Here is a 21,772-nt window from a genome sequence, read left to right on the forward strand (position 1 = left end):
GTGTATCGTACGACAAATTAACGTTATCCTATGTTTTTTTTTAATTAAAACTGCCCATTATGGCTTTCCAGAGCTTTGAACATTTAAAAAATTTTGTCCACCCCTTTCCCTTACTTTCTTCCCCTCTTATCTATGGCGTCTTTTCCTTACCTGATGTTTTTCTTTGAGAAAAAAAATCTTTGTCATGATTTTTTCATCAATCCCTTCATCTTCGACATAAACGTTTTTCCCTTCCGCTCGATATGTTTGGAATTGGCCACCACCTCGTCGAAGGTGGCCGAATGCCAGTACTTGGTTTGCGATTTTTCCGCTATCTTCGAGTTGTAAAGCGTGTAATCGAAGCTGCCAACGGGTGCCGGCATTTTAGCTGCCTGTTTCGAGGTGTGCCAGTGTTCGAGGAAGTCGGCAAACATCACAGTTTCCAAGAAGCAGTCCAAAAACATTTTCGTTTCGGGACTATCAAACTGCACCAAAAACGACGCTTTCTGGGAAGGAAAACACACAAATATTATTGGGTCCTTGTTTCTGCGACATCGCCACACAATCTTACCTCGTATGTGCGTGGATCCAGAGTAGCGAAAAGTTCTACAAAAAAACGGACAAACGCACCGCCAATCAGCACGCTTGCTAGCCCCTTGGAATCTTCAAAAATTTTTACGAGTTCCAGTGAAACCCGCAGCGGTTTCTTTAGCTCGTTCGGGAGGATGGAAAACTGTTCCTTTCGTGCCGGCCGAACGGTGCGCTTGTCCAGATTCACGTAGCACGTATTGCCACTTTCCCACAGCTCCTCGGGGACGGGTTGCAATGTACCGGCCAGCATCGGTACGGGTGCTTCGAGCATTTGTTGCAGATGTTCCGGTATGACCGTTACTAGTATGTGCTGCCATTGGAATGGGTAGAGTATTAACAGTAAGCCTTGCACGCACGACGTCAGCAGCGAGAGATGTTCGCTGAATAATATCACCATTTTTTCGAGTAGCAAGCTTTCGAACACGTGGATCAGTCCGTCCGATCCGAGGCACTTGTAAATATCGTACAGTTCCGTTTTCTCTAAGCGTAAATCTTTGGGACGGTTTATTGTCATGGTGAACGGCAGTACCGGTACCTCGCGCAGCGTGGATCGAAGCTCGAAGCTGACAGGAAGCGTCAATGCCAACCGGTCGCCGGCCAACGGGAGTTTCTGATCGTAAAACTGTTCCATCAACAGCTCAGGCACGCGACCATTCCCGTGCTGGCTTTCGATGTATTCCAGCAGTTTGTAAAATACTTTTGGCTCATTGTACTTCGTTACGAGGCAATACGTTAGGGGGATGCAGAATTCGGACGACTCTGGCAGAACACGCCGGCAGAAACCGTACAACCGTAGCGGATAGTCCGTTAGTATGATGCAGTATTCCTGATTGCGGTTTCGCACTAGTGCGCCATTATCAGGATACACGAACACCTCGATCATTTTGTGCGGCTGCTTGTGGCGTGGATATCGGCTCCTAACGTACGGTTTGTTTTGCATCATATCGTAACCCACCACGATGCAATATTCGTACAGTGTTTGTGGTAGTGCGGGACACTTTTCCACAGTGCTTAACTTATTGTAGTGCTCGATCAATCCTTTGGTATCGGCCGTTATACACTCCGCGGTGGCGTTAGGTGAAGTGCCCTTGTCCACCGCATCGTACACACGGATCGTGCCGTACTGCTGTGTGTAATGGTTCAGCTCGGCACATCGGGACAATCTACGTAAACGCTTGCGATGTTCTTCGCTCACGGGTTGCTTCAGGGAAATGTGTTCCCCCGAAGGTGAATCATGCAGATTCTTGCCCGGTTCCTGGAATGCGACTTCGATCAGCATGTTAACGTCTTCGTAGTGTTGCGAATCTGTCATCCGTTCCCCATCAAGCGTTCCATGCCCGTTATCATCCAAGCCACGTCCCCACGTTCGTGGTGGCTTCTCCGGTGGAGGCCCTGCCGGGAGCGGTTTGTTTAGTGCTTCCCGTATGCTGTCCGAATGGATAAGCTGCGCATTGATGGACGCTGACACATGGCCACCGTTCATTGAACTCGATTGTGAAGTGCTTCTGCGAAATGCTTGAGAGCGTTTGATTCCGCGCCTAGCTTCTAAATCGCGCAGCATGGCGGGTTCTTCTGCATTCTGCTGAATATTACGCGCCAAACCTGTTCCATTCGGTGGCCAATTCTGGACGGATTGAACCTGCTGAGGCGAAGAAGGTGATGGAGACACCTGTTGCTTTTGCTGCTGCGAAGTTATGAGCGTTTCGAACTTTTCCGTGATTTTCTGCACCCTGCTATTGCTGCCATCGTGTGTAGTTTGTGCTTTGGTAGATCGGTTCGACATATTGAGTAACACATAATTATTCCATTGCTTCTTTTGTACACGCTCGCTTTATCACTACGCGACTTCCGCGATAGATTTATGAAAAAGTGAAAACCCGTTATGATGACAGAACGCTGTCAGAAAATAACAACAACCGCACGGTATACACAGGAAAGGTAACTGCACGGTTATCAAAAACGGCACACCTTCTATATAGACATGTTGTCAATGAGTTCAGTTGACAGATACAGTTCGCAATGATGGCAACGTAAACACATGTGCCGAAGAAAACAGCCGTACACAGCACGATATTAGCTAATTTCTTTCCAAAAATAGAGTCCACTTTATCGCACCAGAGATGGATATCAGCTGCCAGGATATTGTAGGTGATATAGAAGATCTGATATCCTTCGACGATCCCACACCGTCAGAGCGGTACCAGAATAAAAAGGACGTAACAGTGCGAGCCAAACGGGCAAAAGTGCGCGCCACCAGTCGCCCGAAAGAAGTACCCTGCGTTGAAAAGCCGAAACTGGACAGCGTAATTCCCGAGACACAGCAAATCTACATGAAAACATGGGGCTGTGCTCATAATACATCCGACACAGAGTATATGGCCGGTCAGCTGGCGCAGTACGGGTATAATCTGACCAACGATAAAAATTCGGCCGATCTGTGGGTGCTGAACAGCTGTACGGTAAAAAATCCGTCGGAAGATACGTTTCGTAACGAAATAGAAGCTGCTCATCAAGCGGGCAAGCATGTCGTGGTTGCCGGCTGTGTACCACAGGCTGCCCCCAGGTCTGATTATCTCAAAGGTTTGAGCGTGGTCGGTGTGCAACAGATCGATCGCGTAGCCGAAGTGGTGGAGGAAACGCTCAAGGGCCATTCGGTGCGTTTGCTGCAGGCGAAGAAAGTAAACGGCCGCAAAGTGGCAGGACCAAAGCTAGCCCTACCGAAGGTGCGCAAAAATCCTTTAATCGAAGTTATTCCCATCAATTCTGGCTGTCTGAATGCGTGCACTTACTGCAAGACAAAGTTTGCCCGGGCCGATCTGGTTAGCTATCCCGTTGAGGAGATAGTGGAACGAGCGCAGCAAGTATTCCAAGAAGGAGTCTGTGAAATATGGCTCACATCGGAAGACACCGGTACTGTTGTATAGCTGCGTTTAACCACGCGTACCATTCAATTTTAATCGGATTTCTTTTACTTTTCAAGGAACATATGGACGGGATATCGGATCCTCACTCCCGGAGCTGTTATGGAAATTAGTGGAAGAAATACCAGAAGGATGCATGATGCGACTCGGTATGACCAATCCGCCCTACATTTTGGAGCACCTGGATGAGATGGCCAAAATCTTGTCGCATCCACGAGTCTACAGCTTTCTGCACATACCCGTGCAGAGTGGATCGGATACAATTCTGGGAGAAATGAAACGCGAATATTGTGTAAAGGATTTTGAACGTATGGTGGACTTTCTAAGGGAACAAGTGCCAGGCATCACCATTGCGACAGATATCATTTGCGGATTTCCCGGTGAAACGGAGGCCGACTTCGAAGACACACTATCTCTGTGTCAGAAGTACCAGTTCCCAAGCTTGTTCATAAATCAATTCTTTCCACGGCCAGGGACACCAGCTGCTAAGATGACGAAAGTTCCAGCGAATGAAGTGAAAACACGAACCAAGCGTCTGACGGATCTGTTTCATTCGTACGAACCGTACAAGAAGTACGCGATGGGAACGAAACAGACCGTACTTGTTACCGAAATCTCGCACGATCGTAAACATTACGTTGGACACAATAAGTTCTACGAACAGATTCTGTTGCCGATGCACAACAAATTGCTCGGGAAGCAAGTCGAAGTATGTGCGGCAATGCCCTAAAAGAAAACGGGACAATACTTTATATTATTGTTTCTTTGCAGGTTGAAATTACCGGATGTACCAAATTCAGCATGTTCGGTAAAGTAATACAAGACGAGCAGGAATGGGTCAATTGTAGCAAAGTTGGTGCCACCGATGGAACTATGACCACGAAATTAATGACCGACGCCGGAGAGTCGAGGTATCGATCGATGTTTGCCTACATTTTCATATCGTGCAGTTTGGCGATTGTGTTTAAATATCTTTTCATGTTTTTTGACTTCTAAAGAATCGAAAGTGAAGACATAAAAATGGCAGACCGAGACGTATTTACTGTTTTGTTTGATTTCTTGCATATTCAAAACCATTTGCCTTTAATCGATCGTCATGAAGCCGTCCGCATTCGAGAGATAGACACTCTCCTTCTTCGTACTAGCCGCTACAACAAAGTGTGGCCCGATGAGACAATTCTTTAAAGTCGACCCACTCTTAACTACCGCTTTTTCTCCAATTATGCAGTTATCAATTACAACACTGGAATGCAAAAAAAAGGAAACGATTGATATGAAAAATCCCCCCGTTGGTTCATCGATTCCGACCCAATAAAAATACATACTTCTCTTCTATTGTTACGCCATCCATAAGTACGCTATTGTTAATACGTGTCTTCGGTTGAATCGTGCAACCGTTCGCAATCACATTCTGATTGAGTGACGTTTTTTCACTAATGGTCGTCATGTCACCAACGGCACATTTTGATATCTGAGTAGATTTGATGGAACTCGTCTGTGACACCAGTTCTCGTTCTGCAAATCCCGTCAATGCCGGAAAGATCTCAAAAATCTGCAAACAAACATATCAGAATTGTATGGCGCACGAAATGGGTTACAATACTTGTATTAATCAGTACAATCTTACCTTCAAATTGCAAGACAGAAACGAACGGACATTGTTCACTCGTACTCCATAAGCGTTCGTATCGGCAAAGTACGCATAGCAGCGAATAGGATGGGAAGTTGCCTTCTCTTCCTTGTTGAAGATTGAAGCTTTATCGATCTTTTTGTCCATTTCCGTGTAGATCGCAAACTTGGGGAAAGAACAACACAAATCTGTAATGTTATGTCGCGAGATATGCAGCAAGACTAACCCGAGCTTACCTGAAAAATATCGTCCACTTTCGGTTTGGTGCTGTATTCCGATGTTCCATCGTTTTCCGGGACGATTGGAGGCTGCAGCATTTGCTTCTTAATTATGTGTGGCAGTAGTTCACCTTTCACCGCAGATAACGCCTCGGTCACAGCAAGATACTCCACCACCCATCGCTTCATGATGTAAACATGGGCGTCAAGCAAATAGGACGAAATGTTCAGCTCCGGATTTTCTCGCAACAGATGTCCGGAGAGTTTAACGGTTTCTTCAAAATCGCTGGCCGAAGCCATGAAAAGAACCTTGTTCGTCGCTTTGTCATACCCAATTATATCTTTCTCTGCTTTGTATTTTGATTTTGGACCTGGCATTACGACGTCCTGATCCTTACCGCCTTCCATCAGTAGCATTTGGATGGATGCGTCTTTTTCCCGAAACTTGGATAGCAGTGGATATAGATTCACCTGTATTACGGAATCGCATGACAGCACCACAACATCCGATTTTATCCTAAAAAGAATAGAGCCCCATTTTTGCATGTTAAATATCTGCCAATAGTTACTTTCGATCACGGCCTTACTTATCCGAAACGAGTCGCAGTGAATCAGCGGTACCGCATTCGGAGTCGGTCGGTATGGAGTAGTATTCCAGCTTCAGCTTCAACTGCAACCGTTCCAAACGCTGCTGTATTTCCGACTTTTCCGACTCCTGCACTATCACCAAAACCTCTGGTTGGGTTCGAAGAGGAATCATTAGACAAATCATCGTCGGATCGGCTGCATTGTCCACGTACTCACCGTTGAAACCGTGCCGTTGAAGCAGCTGCAAAGGATACCAAATCATGGGATATGGACCAATCGGTAGCAGACATTTCGGACGACCTTCCAATATTTCCGGCAGCCGTGTACCTTTTCCCGCGGCCAGCACAATGGCTTGAAATTCCTGTTGCCCCATAGTTTGCTGGCAAATTTGCTGTTCGATTATCAATGTAATTCTGTAATTCTCGTGTGCTCTTTTTATTTTTGTTTGTTTCCGTGTCGTGTTGTGACGTTTGCACTGCCAAGGTTGCCAAGGTACTTATGTAAACAATGAGGATTCCAAGAATTTTTATTTATTTAGCCATTGTTCGATGAAACATCTTCCATCCGGTGATGATGGCACGGAAATGCATTCACAAACAATGTATTTACTAAAATATATCGATGTGTAGTCGTTTGCCGGCCGCTCAGCTGATTGTGCGTGAAGTTTTGAGCCAGCAGTTATAAACGTCATTCACGAGGGAATGAATTTTGCTTGATGTCAACGTCGGTAAAGAAAATCCCGCGTCCTCATGCATCTCCCGCAAACCTGCCTTGCGTGCCTAAACGTGGGTACGATTGCAAGCACGTTAGTTCTTGTGACATGGAAAATATATCGGTAAATCTGAATGCACCCCCAAGTTCAGCATCGTCGGATAGGTAAGTAGTCCAAACACGAAAACTGTACGTTCTAATATCATCGGTTTCTGTTGGGAGTTAGTTCCTTGGTGACTTGCTCTCATTGCAACAGGAAGTGAAAACTTGAGTAATGTAGCGCACCGTATTGCGCTGTGTGCGGTATGCTAATTGATGATACGTATTAACAAAACCCTTCCGCCTTTTCTTTCCGTTCCGCTCTTGGGTCCCCAGCGACGCAAGTGAACCGAAGGAGTGCGAAACGCTAGATCTCAACGTTGGAGTCCATTCGAGCGACAGTGGCTATGAAGTGGAAACACAACCGGACTGCTGCCCGGCCTCGCCGGCCACGGTACCGTCGAAAACGACACGTTCGAACTCGTTCGGATCGCAGCTTCGCTCACCGAAACCCCGGCGCCAGCGAACAACGTCGGTGAATCAGAACACCATCAACTCGAATGAGGCGATAATTCGGTCCAACAATCGCACAATCTACACAGCCGGTCGTCCACCGTGGTACAATTGTGCTGGGCAGCAGGTGGAACCGTTCGTGATAGGTAGGCACACAGCGTTGAAGGAAACCGGTTCGAAGGAATGATGGAATGGTTCACATATTTGCGGTTCGATAGGTATCTGCGGCGGTAGCGCGTCGGGTAAAACAACCGTTGCACAGAAGATCATCGAAAGCTTGGACGTGCCGTGGGTAACGCTACTATCCATGGATTGTTTCTACAAAATACTGAACGACAAACAGCACGAACAGGCGAATCGGAACGAGTACAACTTTGATCATCCGGACGCATTTGATCTGGACTTGATGAAAGATGTGCTACAGCGGCTCAAGGAGGGCCGGAAGGTCGAAGTGCCGGTGTACAATTTTGTTACCCATTCGAGAGAAATACACACGGTAAGAAGGCGCGTCAAATGGCGTAACAAGGATGTTTGAAAAAAAAAAACTTACATTGAAATCGATATCCTTCATTGCAGAAAACAATGTACGGTGCGAATGTAATCATTTTCGAAGGCATCCTAACGTTCCATAGCAAGGAAATCCTTAAGATGCTGGACATGAAAATTTTCGTCGATACAGATGCGGACATTCGACTGGGGCGACGACTTAAGCGAGATATCATGCAGCGTGGCCGTGATTTGGAGGGTGTGCTGAAACAATATTCTACCATGGTGAAACCTGCGTATAGTTGCTACATCGCCCCTACCATGGCACACGCCGACATCATAGTGCCACGCGGATCGAGTAACATTGTTGCCATTCAGCTAATTGTGCAACACGTGCACACTCAGTTGCAGTTAGTAAGTAGTTGAGTAACTGCTAATGACTGATACGATGAATAACTAATCTACTATCCGTTTACTGCCTGTTTCCTGGAACACTAGCGAGGATTCAAGCTGCGGGAAGCATTAGCGCATTCCTATATTGGACAACCGATGCCGGATTCGCTCAAGTTGCTTCCAACCACGCCGCAGATTAAAGGTCTCCACACGTTCATACGAAATGCCAACACAGCGCGTGATGAGTTCATTTTCTACTCGAAGCGTTTGATTCGTCTAGTGCTGGAGTATGCGCTGAGTCTTTTACCTTTCCGAGGGGTGGAGGTGGAAACGCCTCAGAATATGCCGTACAAGGGCAAACGTATGGCGTGTCAGAAAATCTGTGGCGTATCAATTTTGCGCGCAGGAGAAACTATGGAGCAAGCAGTAAGCGATGTGTGCAAGCACATTCGCATTGGAAAGATTCTAATTCAAACGAATCAGCTTACGGGAGAACCAGAGGTAACCACTTGACACTTTGTTTACACACAATTCTATCTTATCTTGAACCGGACGATGTTTACATAAATACTTTTCATGCACAGCTTTACTATCTGCGTCTACCGAAGGACATAAAAGACTATCGGGTAGTGTTGATGGATGCGACAGTTGCGACAGGGGCTGCAGGTGAGTAAAACCAACTGGACGGACCAGTAAATTATGGCTACGCCTAACGCGCATCATTCGTTACTTTCACTTCAGCTATAATGGCCATTCGGGTGCTGCTAGATCACGATGTACCCGAGGAGAACATTATGCTCGTGTCTTTGCTGATGGCAGAAATCGGCGTCCATTCAATAGCGTATGCGTTTCCCAAAGTGCAGATAGTAACGTCTGCGCTTGATCCGGAGATAAACGAGAAGTTTTACGTCATACCCGGTATTGGCAATTTCGGTGATCGTTATTTTGGCACCGAGCCAACCGAACCGTCATCGCTATATGAATAGCAAGTAAACAAATCAACAACTTAAAAACAATAACCCGCCATTGTGCGTTAGTGTTGGAGGCACAAGCGCAATTACTGGGTTTGGATCCCGCTCGCAATGAATTCGTTCTCCCATTTGACATCGTCCTCGATGCTTGAGAACGTTGAAATGATTAGCATCTCTTATTCAATTTTAAGTTATATCATTTAAAGCATAGTGCATCCTTAGTTAAGCAGCTTTTTGGCAATTAGATACAGTGGTTGTTACAATAAAGTGCCCGCCCCTTGATTTTTTACATTTTTGCCATTGTTTTAGTGAGAAATGAAGCTAGAACGCTGCAATATTATGTTTTATATGTTACACTAACCGTACTCTATCAGATCCACTACCTAGCTATAATAAAATATTTTTTTTACACTCACCAAAAATAATTCCATTTAATTTTTCTGGCAAAACTGTTTCGAAATAAAGTGCCCAGTTTATTCAAGGATAAAATAGTTATTTATTTTACCGTTAAATAAGCTAACTAATATTCTATATGGCCACCTTTGGCTTTCAGAACCTGCTGAAGGCGGTTAGCCATGCTCTCAACTAATTTTTTTCACATGTTTTTGGTCGAGTTTCTCCCAGGCATGTTCGATGGCTTTAAAATATGTGTCTTTGTTTTTCACATCAGTTTTATCATCCCTTGCATCGAGAATCGCCCACCTACTCCAACACCCCTTAGGTCTAAAAATAGAACAAGACTACGCACCACCGCAGTCCAGCCTCCTCCGTACCGGGAAAAAGCATAAAAAAGGGGAAGATGCCAACGACACATGGTTTTCCCAAGTGGTCACCCACCTAAGTACTAGCCATGCCCGATGTTGCTTAACTTCGGTGATCGGACGAGAACCGGTGTGTTCAACATGGTATGGTCGTTGACAAGCATCGCCGACGCTCGCACGCATCAAGAACCACCGTCGTCTTCAGTGTCCACCCAAGAAAAAGGACTTTTCGCTCTTCTTCCCCCACCTACTCCAGCCACCCCTTAGGTCTAAAAATAGAACAAGACTACGCACCACCGACGTCAAGCCTCCTCCGTACCGGGAAAAAGCATAAAAAAGGGGAAGATGCCAACGACACATGGTTTTCCCAAGTGGTCACCCACCTAAGTACTAGCCATGCCCGATGTTGCTTAACTTCGGTGATCGGACGAGAACCGGTGTGTTCAACATGGTATGGTCGTTGACAAGCATCGCCGACGCTCGCACGCATCAAGAACCACCGTCGTCTTCAGCGTCCATCCAAGAAAAAGGACTTTTCGCTCTTCTTCCCCCACCTACTCCAGCCACCCCTTTGGTCTAAAAATAGAACAAGACTACGGACCACCGAAGTCAAGCCTCCTCCGGACCGGGAAAAAGCATAAAAAAGGGGAAGATGCCAACGACACATGGTTTTCCCAAGTGGTCACCCACCTAAGTACTAGCCATGCCCGATGTTGCTTAACTTCGGTGATCGGACGAGAACCGGTGTGTTCAACATGGTATGGTCGTTGACAAGCATCGCCGACGCTCGCACGCATCAAGAACCACCGTCGTCTTCAGCGTCCACCCAAGAAAAAGGACTTTTCGCTCTTCTTCCCCCACCTACTCCGCCCACCCCTTAGGTCTAAAAATAGAACAAGACTACGCACCACCGAAGTGAAGCCTCCTCCGGACCGGGAAAAAGCATAAAAAAGGGGAAGATGCCAACGACACATGGTTTTCCCAAGTGGTCACCCACCTAAGTACTAGCCATGCCCGATGTTGCTTAACTTCGGTGATCGGACGAGAACCGGTGTGTTCAACATGGTATGGTCGTTGACAAGCATCGCCGACGCTCGCACGCATCAAGAACCACCGTCGTCTTCAGCGTCCATCCAAGAAAAAGGACTTTTCGCTCTTCTTCCCCCACCTACTCCAGCCACCCCTTTGGTCTAAAAATAGAACAAGACTACGGACCACCGAAGTCAAGCCTCCTCCGGACCGGGAAAAAGCATAAAAAAGGGGAAGATGCCAACGACACATGGTTTTCCCAAGTGGTCACCCACCTAAGTACTAGCCATGCCCGATGTTGCTTAACTTCGGTGATCGGACGAGAACCGGTGTGTTCAACATGGTATGGTCGTTGACAAGCATCGCCGACGCTCGCACGCATCAAGAACCACCGTCGTCTTCAGCGTCCACCCAAGAAAAAGGACTTTTCGCTCTTCTTCCCCCACCTACTCCAGCCACCCCTTAGGTCTAAAAATAGAACAAGACTTCGCACCACCGACGTGAAGCCTCCTCCGGACCGGGAAAAAGCATAAAAAAGGGGAAGATGCCAACGACACATGGTTTTCCCAAGTGGTCACCCACCTAAGTACTAGCCATGCCCGATGTTGCTTAACTTCGGTGATCGGACGAGAACCGGTGTGTTCAACATGGTATGGTCGTTGACAAGCATCGCCGACGCTCGCACGCATCAAGAACCACCGTCGTCTTCAGCGTCCATCCAAGAAAAAGGACTTTTCGCTCTTCTTCCCCCACCTACTCCAGCCACCCCTTTGGTCTAAAAATAGAACAAGACTACGGACCACCGAAGTCAAGCCTCCTCCGGACCGGGAAAAAGCATAAAAAAGGGGAAGATGCCAACGACACATGGTTTTCCCAAGTGGTCACCCACCTAAGTACTAGCCATGCCCGATGTTGCTTAACTTCGGTGATCGGACGAGAACCGGTGTGTTCAACATGGTATGGTCGTTGACAAGCATCGCCGACGCTCGCACGCATCAAGAACCACCGTCGTCTTCAGCGTCCACCCAAGAAAAAGGACTTTTCGCTCTTCTTCCCCCACCTACTCCAGCCACCCCTTTGGTCTAAAAATAGAACAAGACTACGCACCACCGAAGTGAAGCCTCCTCCGGACCGGGAAAAAGCATAAAAAAGGGGAAGATGCCAACGACACATGGTTTTCCCAAGTGGTCACCCACCTAAGTACTAGCCATGCCCGATGTTGCTTAACTTCGGTGATCGGACGAGAACCGGTGTGTTCAACATGGTATGGTCGTTGACAAGCATCGCCGACGCTCGCACGCATCAAGAACCACCGTCGTCTTCAGCGTCCACCCAAGAAAAAGGACTTTTCGCTCTTCTTCCTCCACCTACTCCGCCCACCCCTTAGGTCTAAAAATAGAACAAGACTACGCACCACCGAAGTCAAGCCTCCTCTGGACCGGGAAAAAGCATAAAAAAGGGGAAGATGCCAACGACACATGGTTTTCCCAAGTGGTCCACCCACCTAAGTACTAGCCATGCCCGATGTTGCTTAACTTCGGTGATCGGACGAGAACCGGTGTGTTCAACATGGTATGGTCGTTGACAAGCATCGCCGACGCTCGCACGCATCAAGAACCACCGTCGTCTTCAGCGTCCATCCAAGAAAAAGGACTTTTCGCTCTTCTTCCCCCACCTACTCCAGCCACCCCTTAGGTCTAAAAATAGAACAAGACTACGGACCACCGAAGTCAAGCCTCCTCCGGACCGGGAAAAAGCATAAAAAAGGGGAAGATGCCAACGACACATGGTTTTCCCAAGTGGTCACCCACCTAAGTACTAGCCATGCCCGATGTTGCTTAACTTCGGTGATCGGACGAGAACCGGTGTGTTCAACATGGTATGGTCGTTGACAAGCATCGCCGACGCTCGCACGCATCAAGAACCACCGTCGTCTTCAGCGTCCACCCAAGAAAAAGGACTTTTCGCTCTTCTTCCCCCACCTACTCCAGCCACCCCTTTGGTCTAAAAATAGAACAAGACTACGCACCACCGAAGTGAAGCCTCCTCCGGACCGGGAAAAAGCATAAAAAAGGGGAAGATGCCAACGACACATGGTTTTCCCAAGTGGTCACCCACCTAAGTACTAGCCATGCCCGATGTTGCTTAACTTCGGTGATCGGACGAGAACCGGTGTGTTCAACATGGTATGGTCGTTGACAAGCATCGCCGACGCTCGCACGCATCAAGAACCACCGTCGTCTTCAGCGTCCACCCAAGAAAAAGGACTTTTCGCTCTTCTTCCCCCACCTACTCCGCCCACCCCTTAGGTCTAAAAATAGAACAAGACTACGCACCACCGAAGTGAAGCCTCCTCCGGACCGGGAAAAAGCATAAAAAAGGGGAAGATGCCAACGACACATGGTTTTCCCAAGTGGTCACCCACCTAAGTACTAGCCATGCCCGATGTTGCTTAACTTCGGTGATCGGACGAGAACCGGTGTGTTCAACATGGTATGGTCGTTGACAAGCATCGCCGACGCTCGCACGCATCAAGAACCACCGTCGTCTTCAGCGTCCACCCAAGAAAAAGGATTCTCCACTCTTCTTCCCCCACCTACTCCGCCACCCCTTAGGTCTAAAAATAGAACAAGACTACGCACCACCGAAGTGAAGCCTCCTCCGGACCGGGAAAAAGCATAAAAAAGGGGAAGATGCCAACGACACATGGTTTTCCCAAGTGGTCACCCACCTAAGTACTAGCCATGCCCGATGTTGCTTAACTTCGGTGATCGGACGAGAACCGGTGTGTTCAACATGGTATGGTCGTTGACAAGCATCGCCGACGCTCGCACGCCTCAAGAACCACCGTCGTCTTCAGCCTCCACCCAAGAAAAAGGACTTTTCGCTCTTCTTCCCCCACCTACTCCAACCATCCCTTTGGTCCAAAAATAGAACAAGACTACGCACCACCGCAGTCAAGCCTCCTCCGGACCGGGAAAAAGCATAAAAAAGGGGAAGATGCCAACGACACATGGTTTTCCCAAGTGGTCACCCACCTAAGTACTAGCCATGCCCGATGTTGCTTAACTTCGGTGATCGGACGAGAACCGGTGTGTTCAACATGGTATGGTCGTTGACAAGCATCGCCGACGCTCGCACGCATCAAGAACCACCGTCGTCTTCAGCGTCCACCCAAGAAAAAGGACTTTTCGCTCTTCTTCCCCCACCTACTCCAGCCACCCCTTTGGTCTAAAAATAGAACAAGACTACGAACCACCGCAGTCAAGCCTCCTCTGGACCGGGAAAAAGCATAAAAAAGGGGAAGATGCCAACGACACATGGTTTTCCCAAGTGGTCCACCCACCTAAGTACTAGCCATGCCCGATGTTGCTTAACTTCGGTGATCGGACGAGAACCGGTGTGTTCAACATGGTATGGTCGTTGACAAGCATCGCCGACGCTCGCACGCATCAAGAACCACCGTCGTCTTCAGCGTCCACCCAAGAAAAAGGACTTTTCGCTCTTCTTCCCCCACCTACTCCAGCCACCCCTTAGGTCTAAAAATAGAACAAGACTACGGACCACCGAAGTCAAGCCTCCTCCGGACCGGGAAAAAGCATAAAAAAGGGGAAGATGCCAACGACACATGGTTTTCCCAAGTGGTCACCCACCTAAGTACTAGCCATGCCCGATGTTGCTTAACTTCGGTGATCGGACGAGAACCGGTGTGTTCAACATGGTATGGTCGTTGACAAGCATCGCCGACGCTCGCACGCATCAAGAACCACCGTCGTCTTCAGCGTCCACCCAAGAAAAAGGACTTTTCGCTCTTCTTCCCCCACCTACTCCAGCCACCCCTTAGGTCTAAAAATAGAACAAGACTACGCACCACCGACGTCAAGCATCCTCCGGACCGGGAAAAAGCATAAAAAAGGGGAAGATGCCAACGACACATGGTTTTCCCAAGTGGTCACCCACCTAAGTACTAGCCATGCCCGATGTTGCTTAACTTCGGTGATCGGACGAGAACCGGTGTGTTCAACATGGTATGGTCGTTGACAAGCATCGCCGACGCTCGCACGCATCAAGAACCACCGTCGTCTTCAGCGTCCACCCAAGAAAAAGGACTTTTCGCTCTTCTTCCCCCACCTACTCCAGCCACCCCTTAGGTCTAAAAATAGAACAAGACTACGCACCACCGAAGTGAAGCCTCCTCCGGACCGGGAAAAAGCATAAAAAAGGGGAAGATGCCAACGACACATGGTTTTCCCAAGTGGTCACCCACCTAAGTACTAGCCATGCCCGATGTTGCTTAACTTCGGTGATCGGACGAGAACCGGTGTGTTCAACATGGTATGGTCGTTGACAAGCATCGCCGACGCTCGCACGCATCAAGAACCACCGTCCTCTTCAGCGTCCACCCAAGAAAAAGGACTTTTCGCTCTTCTTCCCCCACCTACTCCAACCATCCCCTAGGTCTAAAAATAGAACAAGACTACGCACCACCGCAGTCAAGCCTCCTCCGGACCGGGAAAAAGCATAAAAAAGGGGAAGATGCCAACGACACATGGTTTTCCCAAGTGGTCACCCACCTAAGTACTAGCCATGCCCGATGTTGCTTAACTTCGGTGATCGGACGAGAACCGGTGTGTTCAACATGGTATGGTCGTTGACAAGCATCGCCGACGCTCGCACGCATCAAGAACCACCGTCGTCTTCAGTGTCCACCCAAGAAAAAGGACTTTTCGCTCTTCTTCCCCCGCCTACTCCAGCCACCCCTTAGGTCTAAAAATAGAACAAGACTACGCACCACCGCAGTCAAGCCTCCTCCGGACCGGGAAAAAGCATAAAAAAGGGGAAGATGCCAACGACACATGGTTTTCCCAAGTGGTCACCCACCTAAGTACTAGCCATGCCCGATGTTGCTTAACTTCGGTGATCGGACGAGAACCGGTGTGTTCAACATGGTATGGTCGTTGACAAGCATCGCCGACGCTCGCACGCATCAAGAACCACCGTCGTCTTCAGCGTCCATCCAAGAAAAAAGATTCTCCGTTCTCCTTCCCCCACCTACTCCGCCACCCCTTAGGTCTAAAAATAGAACAAGACTACGCACCACCGAAGTGAAGCCTCCTCCGGACCGGGAAAAAGCATAAAAAAGGGGAAGATGCCAACGACACATGGTTTTCCCAAGTGGTCACCCACCTAAGTACTAGCCATGCCCGATGTTGCTTAACTTCGGTGATCGGACGAGAACCGGTGTGTTCAACATGGTATGGTCGTTGACAAGCATCGCCGACGCTCGCACGCATCAAGAACCACCGTCGTCTTCAGTGTCCATCCAAGAAAAAGGATTCTCCGCTCTTCTTCCCCCACCTACTCCAACCATCCCCTAGGTCTAAAAATAGAACAAGACTACGCACCACCGCAGTCAAGCCTCCTCCGGACCGGGAAAAAGCATAAAAAAGGGGAAGATGCCAACGACACATGGTTTTCCCAAGTGGTCACCCACCTAAGTACTAGCCATGCCCGATGTTGCTTAACTTCGGTGATCGGACGAGAACCGGTGTGTTCAACATGGTATGGTCGTTGACAAGCATCGCCGACGCTCGCACGCATCAAGAACCACCGTCGTCTTCAGTGTCCACCCAAGAAAAAGGACTTTTCGCTCTTCTTCCCCCGCCTACTCCAGCCACCCCTTAGGTCTAAAAATAGAACAAGACTACGCACCACCGCAGTCAAGCCTCCTCCGGACCGGGAAAAAGCATAAAAAAGGGGAAGATGCCAACGACACATGGTTTTCCCAAGTGGTCACCCACCTAAGTACTAGCCATGCCCGATGTTGCTTAACTTCGGTGATCGGACGAGAACCGGTGTGTTCAACATGGTATGGTCGTTGACAAGCATCGCCGACGCTCGCACGCATCAAGAACCACCGTCGTCTTCAGCGTCCATCCAAGAAAAAAGATTCTCCGCTCTTCTTCCCCCATCTACTCCAGCCACCCCTTAGGTCTAAAAATAGAACAAGACTACGCACCACCGAAGTGAAGCCTCCTCCGGACCGGGAAAAAGCATAAAAAAGGGGAAGATGCCAACGACACATGGTTTTCCCAAGTGGTCACCCACCTAAGTACTAGCCATGCCCGATGTTGCTTAACTTCGGTGATCGGACGAGAACCGGTGTGTTCAACATGGTATGGTCGTTGACAAGCATCGCCGACGCTCGCACGCATCAAGAACCACCGTCCTCTTCAGTGTCCACCCAAGAAAAAGGACTTTTCGCTCTTCTTCCCCCACCTACTCCGACACCCCCTTAGGTCTAAAAATAGAACAAGACTACGCACCACCGCAGTCAAGCCTCCTCTGGACCGGGAAAAAGCATAAAAAAGGGAAGATGCCAACGACACATGGTTTTCCCAAGTGGTCACCCACCTAAGTACTAGCCATGCCCGATGTTGCTTAACTTCGGTGATCGGACGAGAACCGGTGTGTTCAACATGGTATGGTCGTTGACAAGCATCGCCGACGCTCGCACGCATCAAGAACCACCGTCGTCTTCAGCGTCCACCCAAGAAAAAGGACTTTTCGCTCTTCTTCCCCCACCTACTCCAACCATCCCCTAGGTCTAAAAATAGAACAAGACTACGCACCACCGAAGACAAGCCTCCTCCGGGCCGGGAAAAAGCATAAAAAAGGGGAAGATGCCAACGACACATGGTTTTCCCAAGTGGTCACCCACCTAAGTACTAGCCATGCCCGATGTTGCTTAACTTCGGTGATCGGACGAGAACCGGTGTGTTCAACATGGTATGGTCGTTGACAAGCATCGCCGACGCTCGCACGCATCAAGAACCACCGTCCTCTTCAGTGTCCACCCAAGAAAAAGGACTTTTCGCTCTTCTTCCCCCACCTACTCCGACACCCCCTTAGGTCTAAAAATAGAACAAGACTACGCACCACCGCAGTCAAGCCTCCTCTGGACCGGGAAAAAGCATAAAAAAGGGAAGATGCCAACGACACATGGTTTTCCCAAGTGGTCACCCACCTAAGTACTAGCCATGCCCGATGTTGCTTAACTTCGGTGATCGGACGAGAACCGGTGTGTTCAACATGGTATGGTCGTTGACAAGCATCGCCGACGCTCGCACGCATCAAGAACCACCGTCGTCTTCAGTGTCCATCCAAGAAAAAGGATTCTCCGCTCTTCTTCCCCCACCTACTCCAACCATCCCCTAGGTCTAAAAATAGAACAAGACTTCGCACCACCGCAGTCAAGCCTCCTCCGGACCGGGAAAAAGCATAAAAAAGGGGAAGATGCCAACGACACATGGTTTTCCCAAGTGGTCACCCACCTAAGTACTAGCCATGCCCGATGTTGCTTAACTTCGGTGATCGGACGAGAACCGGTGTGTTCAACATGGTATGGTCGTTGACAAGCATCGCCGACGCTCGCACGCATCAAGAACCACCGTCCTCTTCAGTGTCCACCCAAGAAAAAGGACTTTTCGCTCTTCTTCCCCCACCTACTCCAGCCACCCCTTAGGTCTAAAAATAGAACAAGACTACGCACCACCGCAGTCCAGCCTCCTCTGGACCGGGAAAAAGCATAAAAAAGGGGAAGATGCCAACGACACATGGTTTTCCCAAGTGGTCACCCACCTAAGTACTAGCCATGCCCGATGTTGCTTAACTTCGGTGATCGGACGAGAACCGGTGTGTTCAACATGGTATGGTCGTTGACAAGCATCGCCGACGCTCGCACGCATCAAGAACCACCGTCGTCTTCAGCGTCCACCCAAGAAAAAGGATTCTCCGCTCTTCTTCCCCCACCTACTCCAGCCACCCCTTAGGTCTAAAAATAGAACAAGACTACGCACCACCGCAGTCCAGCCTCCTCTGGACCGGGAAAAAGCATAAAAAAGGGGAAGATGCCAACGACACATGGTTTTCCCAAGTGGTCACCCACCTAAGTACTAGCCATGCCCGATGTTGCTTAACTTCGGTGATCGGACGAGAACCGGTGTGTTCAACATGGTATGGTCGTTGACAAGCATCGCCGACGCTCGCACGCATCAAGAACCACCGTCCTCTTCAGTGTCCACTCAAGAAAAAGGACTTTTCGCTCTTCTTCCCCCACCTACTCCAGCCACCCCTTAGGTCTAAAAATAGAACAAGACTACGCACCACCGCAGTCAAGCCTCCTCCGGACCGGGAAAAAGCATAAAAAAGGGGAAGATGCCAACGACACATGGTTTTCCCAAGTGGTCACCCACCTAAGTACTAGCCATGCCCGATGTTGCTTAACTTCGGTGATCGGACGAGAACCGGTGTGTTCAACATGGTATGGTCGTTGACAAGCATCGCCGACGCTCGCACGCATCAAGAACCACCGTCCTCTTCAGTGTCCACTCAAGAAAAAGGACTTTTCGCTCTTCTTCCCCCACCTACTCCAGCCACCCCTTAGGTCTAAAAATAGAACAAGACTACGCACCACCGCAGTCCAGCCTCCTCTGGACCGGGAAAAAGCATAAAAAAGGGGAAGATGCCAACGACACATGGTTTTCCCAAGTGGTCACCCACCTAAGTACTAGCCATGCCCGATGTTGCTTAACTTCGGTGATCGGACGAGAACCGGTGTGTTCAACATGGTATGGTCGTTGACAAGCATCGCCGACGCTCGCACGCATCAAGAACCACCGTCCTCTTCAGTGTCCACCCAAGAAAAAGGACTTTTCGCTCTTCTTCCCCCACCTACTCCGACACCCCCTTAGGTCTAAAAATAGAACAAGACTACGAACCACCGCAGTCAAGCCTCCTCTGGACCGGGAAAAAGCATAAAAAAGGGAAGATGCCAACGACACATGGTTTTCCCAAGTGGTCACCCACCTAAGTACTAGCCATGCCCGATGTTGCTTAACTTCGGTGATCGGACGAGAACCGGTGTGTTCAACATGGTATGGTCGTTGACAAGCATCGCCGACGCTCGCACGCATTAAGAACCACCGTCGTCTTCAGTGTCCATCCAAGAAAAAGGACTTTTCACTCTTCTTCCCCCACCTACTCCAGCCACCCCTTAGGTCTAAAAATAGAACAAGACTACGCACCACCGCAGTCAAGCCTCCTCCGGACCGGGAAAAAGCATAAAAAAGGGGAAGATGCCAACGACACATGGTTTTCCCAAGTGGTCACCCACCTAAGTACTAGCCATGCCCGATGTTGCTTAACTTCGGTGATCGGACGAGAACCGGTGTGTTCAACATGGTATGGTCGTTGACAAGCATCGCCGACGCTCGCACGCATCAAGAACCACCGTCGTCTTCAGCGTCCACCCAAGAAAAAGGATTCTCCACTCTTCTTCCCCCACCTACTCCGCCACCCCTTAGGTCTAAAAATAGAACAAGACTACGCACCACCGAAGTGAAGCCTCCTCCGGACCGGGAAAAAGCATAAAAAAGGGGAAGATGCCAACGACACATGGTTTTCCCAAGTGGTCACCCACCTAAGTACTAGCCATGCCCGATGTTGCTTAACTTCGGTGATCGGACGAGAACCGGTGTGTTCAACATGGTATGGTCGTTGACAAGCATCGCCGACGCTCGCACGCATCAAGAACCACCGTCGTCTTCAGTGTCCACCCAAGAAAAAAGATTCTCCGCTCTCCTTCCCCCACCTACTCCAACCACCCCTTAGGTCTAAAAATAGAACAAGACTACGGACCACCGCAGTCAAGCCTCCTCCGGACCGGGAAAAAGCATAAAAAAGGGGAAGATGCCAACGACACATGGTTTTCCCAAGTGGTCACCCACCTAAGTACTAGCCATGCCCGATGTTGCTTAACTTCGGTGATCGGACGAGAACCGGTGTGTTCAACATGGTATGGTCGTTGACAAGCATCGCCGACGCTCGCACGCATCAAGAACCACCGTCCTCTTCAGTGTCCACTCAAGAAAAAGGACTTTTCGCTCTTCTTCCCCCACCTACTCCGACCACCCCTTAGGTCTAAAAATAGAACAAGACTACGCACCACCGAAGTCAAGCCTCATCCGGACCGGGAGAGAGCATAAAAAAGGGGAAGATGCCAACGACACATGGTTTTCCCAAGTGGTCACCCACCTAAGTACTAGCCATGCCCGATGTTGCTTAACTTCGGTGATCGGACGAGAACCGGTGTGTTCAACATGGTATGGTCGTTGACAAGCATCGCCGACGCTCGCACGCATCAAGAACCACCGTCCTCTTCAGTGTCCACTCAAGAAAAAGGACTTTTCGCTCTTCTTCCCCCACCTACTCCGACCACCCCTTAGGTCTAAAAATAGAACAAGACTACGCACCACCGAAGTCAAGCCTCATCCGGACCGGGAGAGAGCATAAAAAAGGGGAAGATGCCAACGACACATGGTTTTCCCAAGTGGTCACCCACCTAAGTACTAGCCATGCCCGATGTTGCTTAACTTCGGTGATCGGACGAGAACCGGTGTGTTCAACATGGTATGGTCGTTGACAAGCATCGCCGACGCTCGCACGCATCAAGAACCACCGTCGTCTTCAGTGTCCATCCAAGAAAAAGGACTTTTCGCTCTTCTTCCCCCACCTACTCCAGCCACCCTTCAGGTCTAAAAATAGAACAAGACTACGCACCACCGAAGTGAAGCCTCCTCCGGACCGGGAAAAAGCATAAAAAAGGGGAAGATGCCAACGACACATGGTTTTCCCAAGTGGTCACCCACCTAAGTACTAGCCATGCCCGATGTTGCTTAACTTCGGTGATCGGACGAGAACCGGTGTGTTCAACATGGTATGGTCGTTGACAAGCATCGCCGACGCTCGCACGCATCAAGAACCACCGTCGTCTTCAGCGTCCACCCAAGAAAAAGGATTCTCCGCTCTTCTTCCCCCACCTACTCCAACACCCCTTAGGTCTAAAAATAGAACAAGACTTCGCACCAACGCAGTCAAGCCT

At 49.2% G+C, this 21,772-nt stretch overlaps 4 protein-coding genes and 39 non-coding genes across 43 annotated transcripts; 2 read left to right on the forward strand and 41 right to left on the reverse strand.

Moving 5' to 3' along the window:
• Positions 1-182: 182 nt before the first annotated feature.
• LOC128715230 (DENN domain-containing protein 2B-like) lies at positions 183-2,353 on the reverse strand. The gene is made up of 2 exons (XM_053810111.1): positions 551-2,353; positions 183-485 (listed from the first exon to the last, which is right to left on the reverse strand). The coding sequence occupies exons 1-2, from the start codon at positions 2,351-2,353 to the stop codon at positions 183-185; spliced, it is 2,106 nt and encodes a 701-aa protein (XP_053666086.1).
• A 337-nt stretch (positions 2,354-2,690) lies between these two features.
• On the forward strand, positions 2,691-4,487 carry LOC128712114 (threonylcarbamoyladenosine tRNA methylthiotransferase). Its single transcript, XM_053807010.1, has 3 exons — positions 2,691-3,480; positions 3,551-4,200; positions 4,263-4,487. The coding sequence occupies exons 1-3, from the start codon at positions 2,691-2,693 to the stop codon at positions 4,485-4,487; spliced, it is 1,665 nt and encodes a 554-aa protein (XP_053662985.1).
• Positions 4,488-4,574: 87 nt separating this feature from the next.
• LOC128711278 (translation initiation factor eIF-2B subunit gamma) lies at positions 4,575-6,300 on the reverse strand. Its single transcript, XM_053806146.1, has 6 exons — positions 6,144-6,300; positions 5,927-6,074; positions 5,358-5,856; positions 5,119-5,286; positions 4,817-5,043; positions 4,575-4,734 (listed from the first exon to the last, which is right to left on the reverse strand). The coding sequence occupies exons 1-6, from the start codon at positions 6,298-6,300 to the stop codon at positions 4,575-4,577; spliced, it is 1,359 nt and encodes a 452-aa protein (XP_053662121.1).
• A 447-nt stretch (positions 6,301-6,747) lies between these two features.
• On the forward strand, positions 6,748-9,055 carry LOC128713024 (uridine-cytidine kinase-like 1). The gene is made up of 7 exons (XM_053807888.1): positions 6,748-6,803; positions 7,014-7,336; positions 7,409-7,686; positions 7,767-8,090; positions 8,175-8,570; positions 8,654-8,735; positions 8,811-9,055. The coding sequence occupies exons 1-7, from the start codon at positions 6,748-6,750 to the stop codon at positions 9,053-9,055; spliced, it is 1,704 nt and encodes a 567-aa protein (XP_053663863.1).
• A 785-nt stretch (positions 9,056-9,840) lies between these two features.
• LOC128716419 (5S ribosomal RNA) lies at positions 9,841-9,959 on the reverse strand. The gene has a single exon (XR_008409911.1). It is a non-coding gene; the product is annotated as a 5S ribosomal RNA (ribosomal RNA).
• A 188-nt stretch (positions 9,960-10,147) lies between these two features.
• On the reverse strand, positions 10,148-10,266 carry LOC128716537 (5S ribosomal RNA). The gene has a single exon (XR_008410022.1). It is a non-coding gene; the product is annotated as a 5S ribosomal RNA (ribosomal RNA).
• A 188-nt stretch (positions 10,267-10,454) lies between these two features.
• On the reverse strand, positions 10,455-10,573 carry LOC128716581 (5S ribosomal RNA). Its single transcript, XR_008410061.1, has one exon. It is a non-coding gene; the product is annotated as a 5S ribosomal RNA (ribosomal RNA).
• A 188-nt stretch (positions 10,574-10,761) lies between these two features.
• Positions 10,762-10,880, reverse strand: LOC128716592 (5S ribosomal RNA). The gene has a single exon (XR_008410072.1). It is a non-coding gene; the product is annotated as a 5S ribosomal RNA (ribosomal RNA).
• Positions 10,881-11,068: 188 nt separating this feature from the next.
• LOC128716604 (5S ribosomal RNA) lies at positions 11,069-11,187 on the reverse strand. Its single transcript, XR_008410083.1, has one exon. It is a non-coding gene; the product is annotated as a 5S ribosomal RNA (ribosomal RNA).
• Positions 11,188-11,375: 188 nt separating this feature from the next.
• On the reverse strand, positions 11,376-11,494 carry LOC128716425 (5S ribosomal RNA). Its single transcript, XR_008409917.1, has one exon. It is a non-coding gene; the product is annotated as a 5S ribosomal RNA (ribosomal RNA).
• Positions 11,495-11,682: 188 nt separating this feature from the next.
• On the reverse strand, positions 11,683-11,801 carry LOC128716437 (5S ribosomal RNA). Its single transcript, XR_008409928.1, has one exon. It is a non-coding gene; the product is annotated as a 5S ribosomal RNA (ribosomal RNA).
• Positions 11,802-11,989: 188 nt separating this feature from the next.
• Positions 11,990-12,108, reverse strand: LOC128716449 (5S ribosomal RNA). The gene has a single exon (XR_008409939.1). It is a non-coding gene; the product is annotated as a 5S ribosomal RNA (ribosomal RNA).
• Positions 12,109-12,296: 188 nt separating this feature from the next.
• Positions 12,297-12,416, reverse strand: LOC128716548 (5S ribosomal RNA). Its single transcript, XR_008410032.1, has one exon. It is a non-coding gene; the product is annotated as a 5S ribosomal RNA (ribosomal RNA).
• Positions 12,417-12,604: 188 nt separating this feature from the next.
• On the reverse strand, positions 12,605-12,723 carry LOC128716460 (5S ribosomal RNA). The gene has a single exon (XR_008409950.1). It is a non-coding gene; the product is annotated as a 5S ribosomal RNA (ribosomal RNA).
• A 188-nt stretch (positions 12,724-12,911) lies between these two features.
• Positions 12,912-13,030, reverse strand: LOC128716472 (5S ribosomal RNA). Its single transcript, XR_008409961.1, has one exon. It is a non-coding gene; the product is annotated as a 5S ribosomal RNA (ribosomal RNA).
• A 188-nt stretch (positions 13,031-13,218) lies between these two features.
• On the reverse strand, positions 13,219-13,337 carry LOC128716484 (5S ribosomal RNA). The gene has a single exon (XR_008409972.1). It is a non-coding gene; the product is annotated as a 5S ribosomal RNA (ribosomal RNA).
• A 187-nt stretch (positions 13,338-13,524) lies between these two features.
• On the reverse strand, positions 13,525-13,643 carry LOC128716496 (5S ribosomal RNA). The gene has a single exon (XR_008409983.1). It is a non-coding gene; the product is annotated as a 5S ribosomal RNA (ribosomal RNA).
• Positions 13,644-13,831: 188 nt separating this feature from the next.
• LOC128716507 (5S ribosomal RNA) lies at positions 13,832-13,950 on the reverse strand. Its single transcript, XR_008409994.1, has one exon. It is a non-coding gene; the product is annotated as a 5S ribosomal RNA (ribosomal RNA).
• A 188-nt stretch (positions 13,951-14,138) lies between these two features.
• On the reverse strand, positions 14,139-14,258 carry LOC128716549 (5S ribosomal RNA). The gene has a single exon (XR_008410033.1). It is a non-coding gene; the product is annotated as a 5S ribosomal RNA (ribosomal RNA).
• Positions 14,259-14,446: 188 nt separating this feature from the next.
• Positions 14,447-14,565, reverse strand: LOC128716519 (5S ribosomal RNA). Its single transcript, XR_008410005.1, has one exon. It is a non-coding gene; the product is annotated as a 5S ribosomal RNA (ribosomal RNA).
• A 188-nt stretch (positions 14,566-14,753) lies between these two features.
• On the reverse strand, positions 14,754-14,872 carry LOC128716531 (5S ribosomal RNA). The gene has a single exon (XR_008410016.1). It is a non-coding gene; the product is annotated as a 5S ribosomal RNA (ribosomal RNA).
• A 188-nt stretch (positions 14,873-15,060) lies between these two features.
• LOC128716544 (5S ribosomal RNA) lies at positions 15,061-15,179 on the reverse strand. The gene has a single exon (XR_008410028.1). It is a non-coding gene; the product is annotated as a 5S ribosomal RNA (ribosomal RNA).
• Positions 15,180-15,367: 188 nt separating this feature from the next.
• On the reverse strand, positions 15,368-15,486 carry LOC128716555 (5S ribosomal RNA). Its single transcript, XR_008410039.1, has one exon. It is a non-coding gene; the product is annotated as a 5S ribosomal RNA (ribosomal RNA).
• Positions 15,487-15,674: 188 nt separating this feature from the next.
• LOC128716567 (5S ribosomal RNA) lies at positions 15,675-15,793 on the reverse strand. Its single transcript, XR_008410050.1, has one exon. It is a non-coding gene; the product is annotated as a 5S ribosomal RNA (ribosomal RNA).
• A 187-nt stretch (positions 15,794-15,980) lies between these two features.
• On the reverse strand, positions 15,981-16,099 carry LOC128716571 (5S ribosomal RNA). The gene has a single exon (XR_008410054.1). It is a non-coding gene; the product is annotated as a 5S ribosomal RNA (ribosomal RNA).
• A 188-nt stretch (positions 16,100-16,287) lies between these two features.
• LOC128716572 (5S ribosomal RNA) lies at positions 16,288-16,406 on the reverse strand. Its single transcript, XR_008410055.1, has one exon. It is a non-coding gene; the product is annotated as a 5S ribosomal RNA (ribosomal RNA).
• Positions 16,407-16,594: 188 nt separating this feature from the next.
• LOC128716573 (5S ribosomal RNA) lies at positions 16,595-16,713 on the reverse strand. Its single transcript, XR_008410056.1, has one exon. It is a non-coding gene; the product is annotated as a 5S ribosomal RNA (ribosomal RNA).
• A 188-nt stretch (positions 16,714-16,901) lies between these two features.
• On the reverse strand, positions 16,902-17,020 carry LOC128716574 (5S ribosomal RNA). The gene has a single exon (XR_008410057.1). It is a non-coding gene; the product is annotated as a 5S ribosomal RNA (ribosomal RNA).
• A 187-nt stretch (positions 17,021-17,207) lies between these two features.
• Positions 17,208-17,326, reverse strand: LOC128716578 (5S ribosomal RNA). The gene has a single exon (XR_008410058.1). It is a non-coding gene; the product is annotated as a 5S ribosomal RNA (ribosomal RNA).
• A 188-nt stretch (positions 17,327-17,514) lies between these two features.
• On the reverse strand, positions 17,515-17,633 carry LOC128716579 (5S ribosomal RNA). Its single transcript, XR_008410059.1, has one exon. It is a non-coding gene; the product is annotated as a 5S ribosomal RNA (ribosomal RNA).
• A 187-nt stretch (positions 17,634-17,820) lies between these two features.
• Positions 17,821-17,939, reverse strand: LOC128716580 (5S ribosomal RNA). The gene has a single exon (XR_008410060.1). It is a non-coding gene; the product is annotated as a 5S ribosomal RNA (ribosomal RNA).
• A 188-nt stretch (positions 17,940-18,127) lies between these two features.
• Positions 18,128-18,246, reverse strand: LOC128716582 (5S ribosomal RNA). The gene has a single exon (XR_008410062.1). It is a non-coding gene; the product is annotated as a 5S ribosomal RNA (ribosomal RNA).
• A 188-nt stretch (positions 18,247-18,434) lies between these two features.
• On the reverse strand, positions 18,435-18,553 carry LOC128716583 (5S ribosomal RNA). The gene has a single exon (XR_008410063.1). It is a non-coding gene; the product is annotated as a 5S ribosomal RNA (ribosomal RNA).
• A 188-nt stretch (positions 18,554-18,741) lies between these two features.
• On the reverse strand, positions 18,742-18,860 carry LOC128716584 (5S ribosomal RNA). Its single transcript, XR_008410064.1, has one exon. It is a non-coding gene; the product is annotated as a 5S ribosomal RNA (ribosomal RNA).
• A 188-nt stretch (positions 18,861-19,048) lies between these two features.
• Positions 19,049-19,167, reverse strand: LOC128716585 (5S ribosomal RNA). Its single transcript, XR_008410065.1, has one exon. It is a non-coding gene; the product is annotated as a 5S ribosomal RNA (ribosomal RNA).
• Positions 19,168-19,355: 188 nt separating this feature from the next.
• LOC128716586 (5S ribosomal RNA) lies at positions 19,356-19,474 on the reverse strand. Its single transcript, XR_008410066.1, has one exon. It is a non-coding gene; the product is annotated as a 5S ribosomal RNA (ribosomal RNA).
• Positions 19,475-19,661: 187 nt separating this feature from the next.
• On the reverse strand, positions 19,662-19,780 carry LOC128716587 (5S ribosomal RNA). Its single transcript, XR_008410067.1, has one exon. It is a non-coding gene; the product is annotated as a 5S ribosomal RNA (ribosomal RNA).
• Positions 19,781-19,968: 188 nt separating this feature from the next.
• LOC128716588 (5S ribosomal RNA) lies at positions 19,969-20,087 on the reverse strand. The gene has a single exon (XR_008410068.1). It is a non-coding gene; the product is annotated as a 5S ribosomal RNA (ribosomal RNA).
• Positions 20,088-20,274: 187 nt separating this feature from the next.
• On the reverse strand, positions 20,275-20,393 carry LOC128716589 (5S ribosomal RNA). Its single transcript, XR_008410069.1, has one exon. It is a non-coding gene; the product is annotated as a 5S ribosomal RNA (ribosomal RNA).
• A 188-nt stretch (positions 20,394-20,581) lies between these two features.
• LOC128716590 (5S ribosomal RNA) lies at positions 20,582-20,700 on the reverse strand. Its single transcript, XR_008410070.1, has one exon. It is a non-coding gene; the product is annotated as a 5S ribosomal RNA (ribosomal RNA).
• A 188-nt stretch (positions 20,701-20,888) lies between these two features.
• On the reverse strand, positions 20,889-21,007 carry LOC128716591 (5S ribosomal RNA). The gene has a single exon (XR_008410071.1). It is a non-coding gene; the product is annotated as a 5S ribosomal RNA (ribosomal RNA).
• Positions 21,008-21,195: 188 nt separating this feature from the next.
• Positions 21,196-21,314, reverse strand: LOC128716594 (5S ribosomal RNA). The gene has a single exon (XR_008410073.1). It is a non-coding gene; the product is annotated as a 5S ribosomal RNA (ribosomal RNA).
• Positions 21,315-21,502: 188 nt separating this feature from the next.
• On the reverse strand, positions 21,503-21,621 carry LOC128716595 (5S ribosomal RNA). Its single transcript, XR_008410074.1, has one exon. It is a non-coding gene; the product is annotated as a 5S ribosomal RNA (ribosomal RNA).
• Between the last annotated feature and the right edge of the window lie 151 nt (positions 21,622-21,772).

The sequence above is a fragment of the Anopheles marshallii genome, chromosome 3 (genome assembly GCF_943734725.1).
Source record: "Anopheles marshallii chromosome 3, idAnoMarsDA_429_01, whole genome shotgun sequence".
Lineage (NCBI taxonomy): Eukaryota > Metazoa > Arthropoda > Insecta > Diptera > Culicidae > Anopheles > Anopheles marshallii.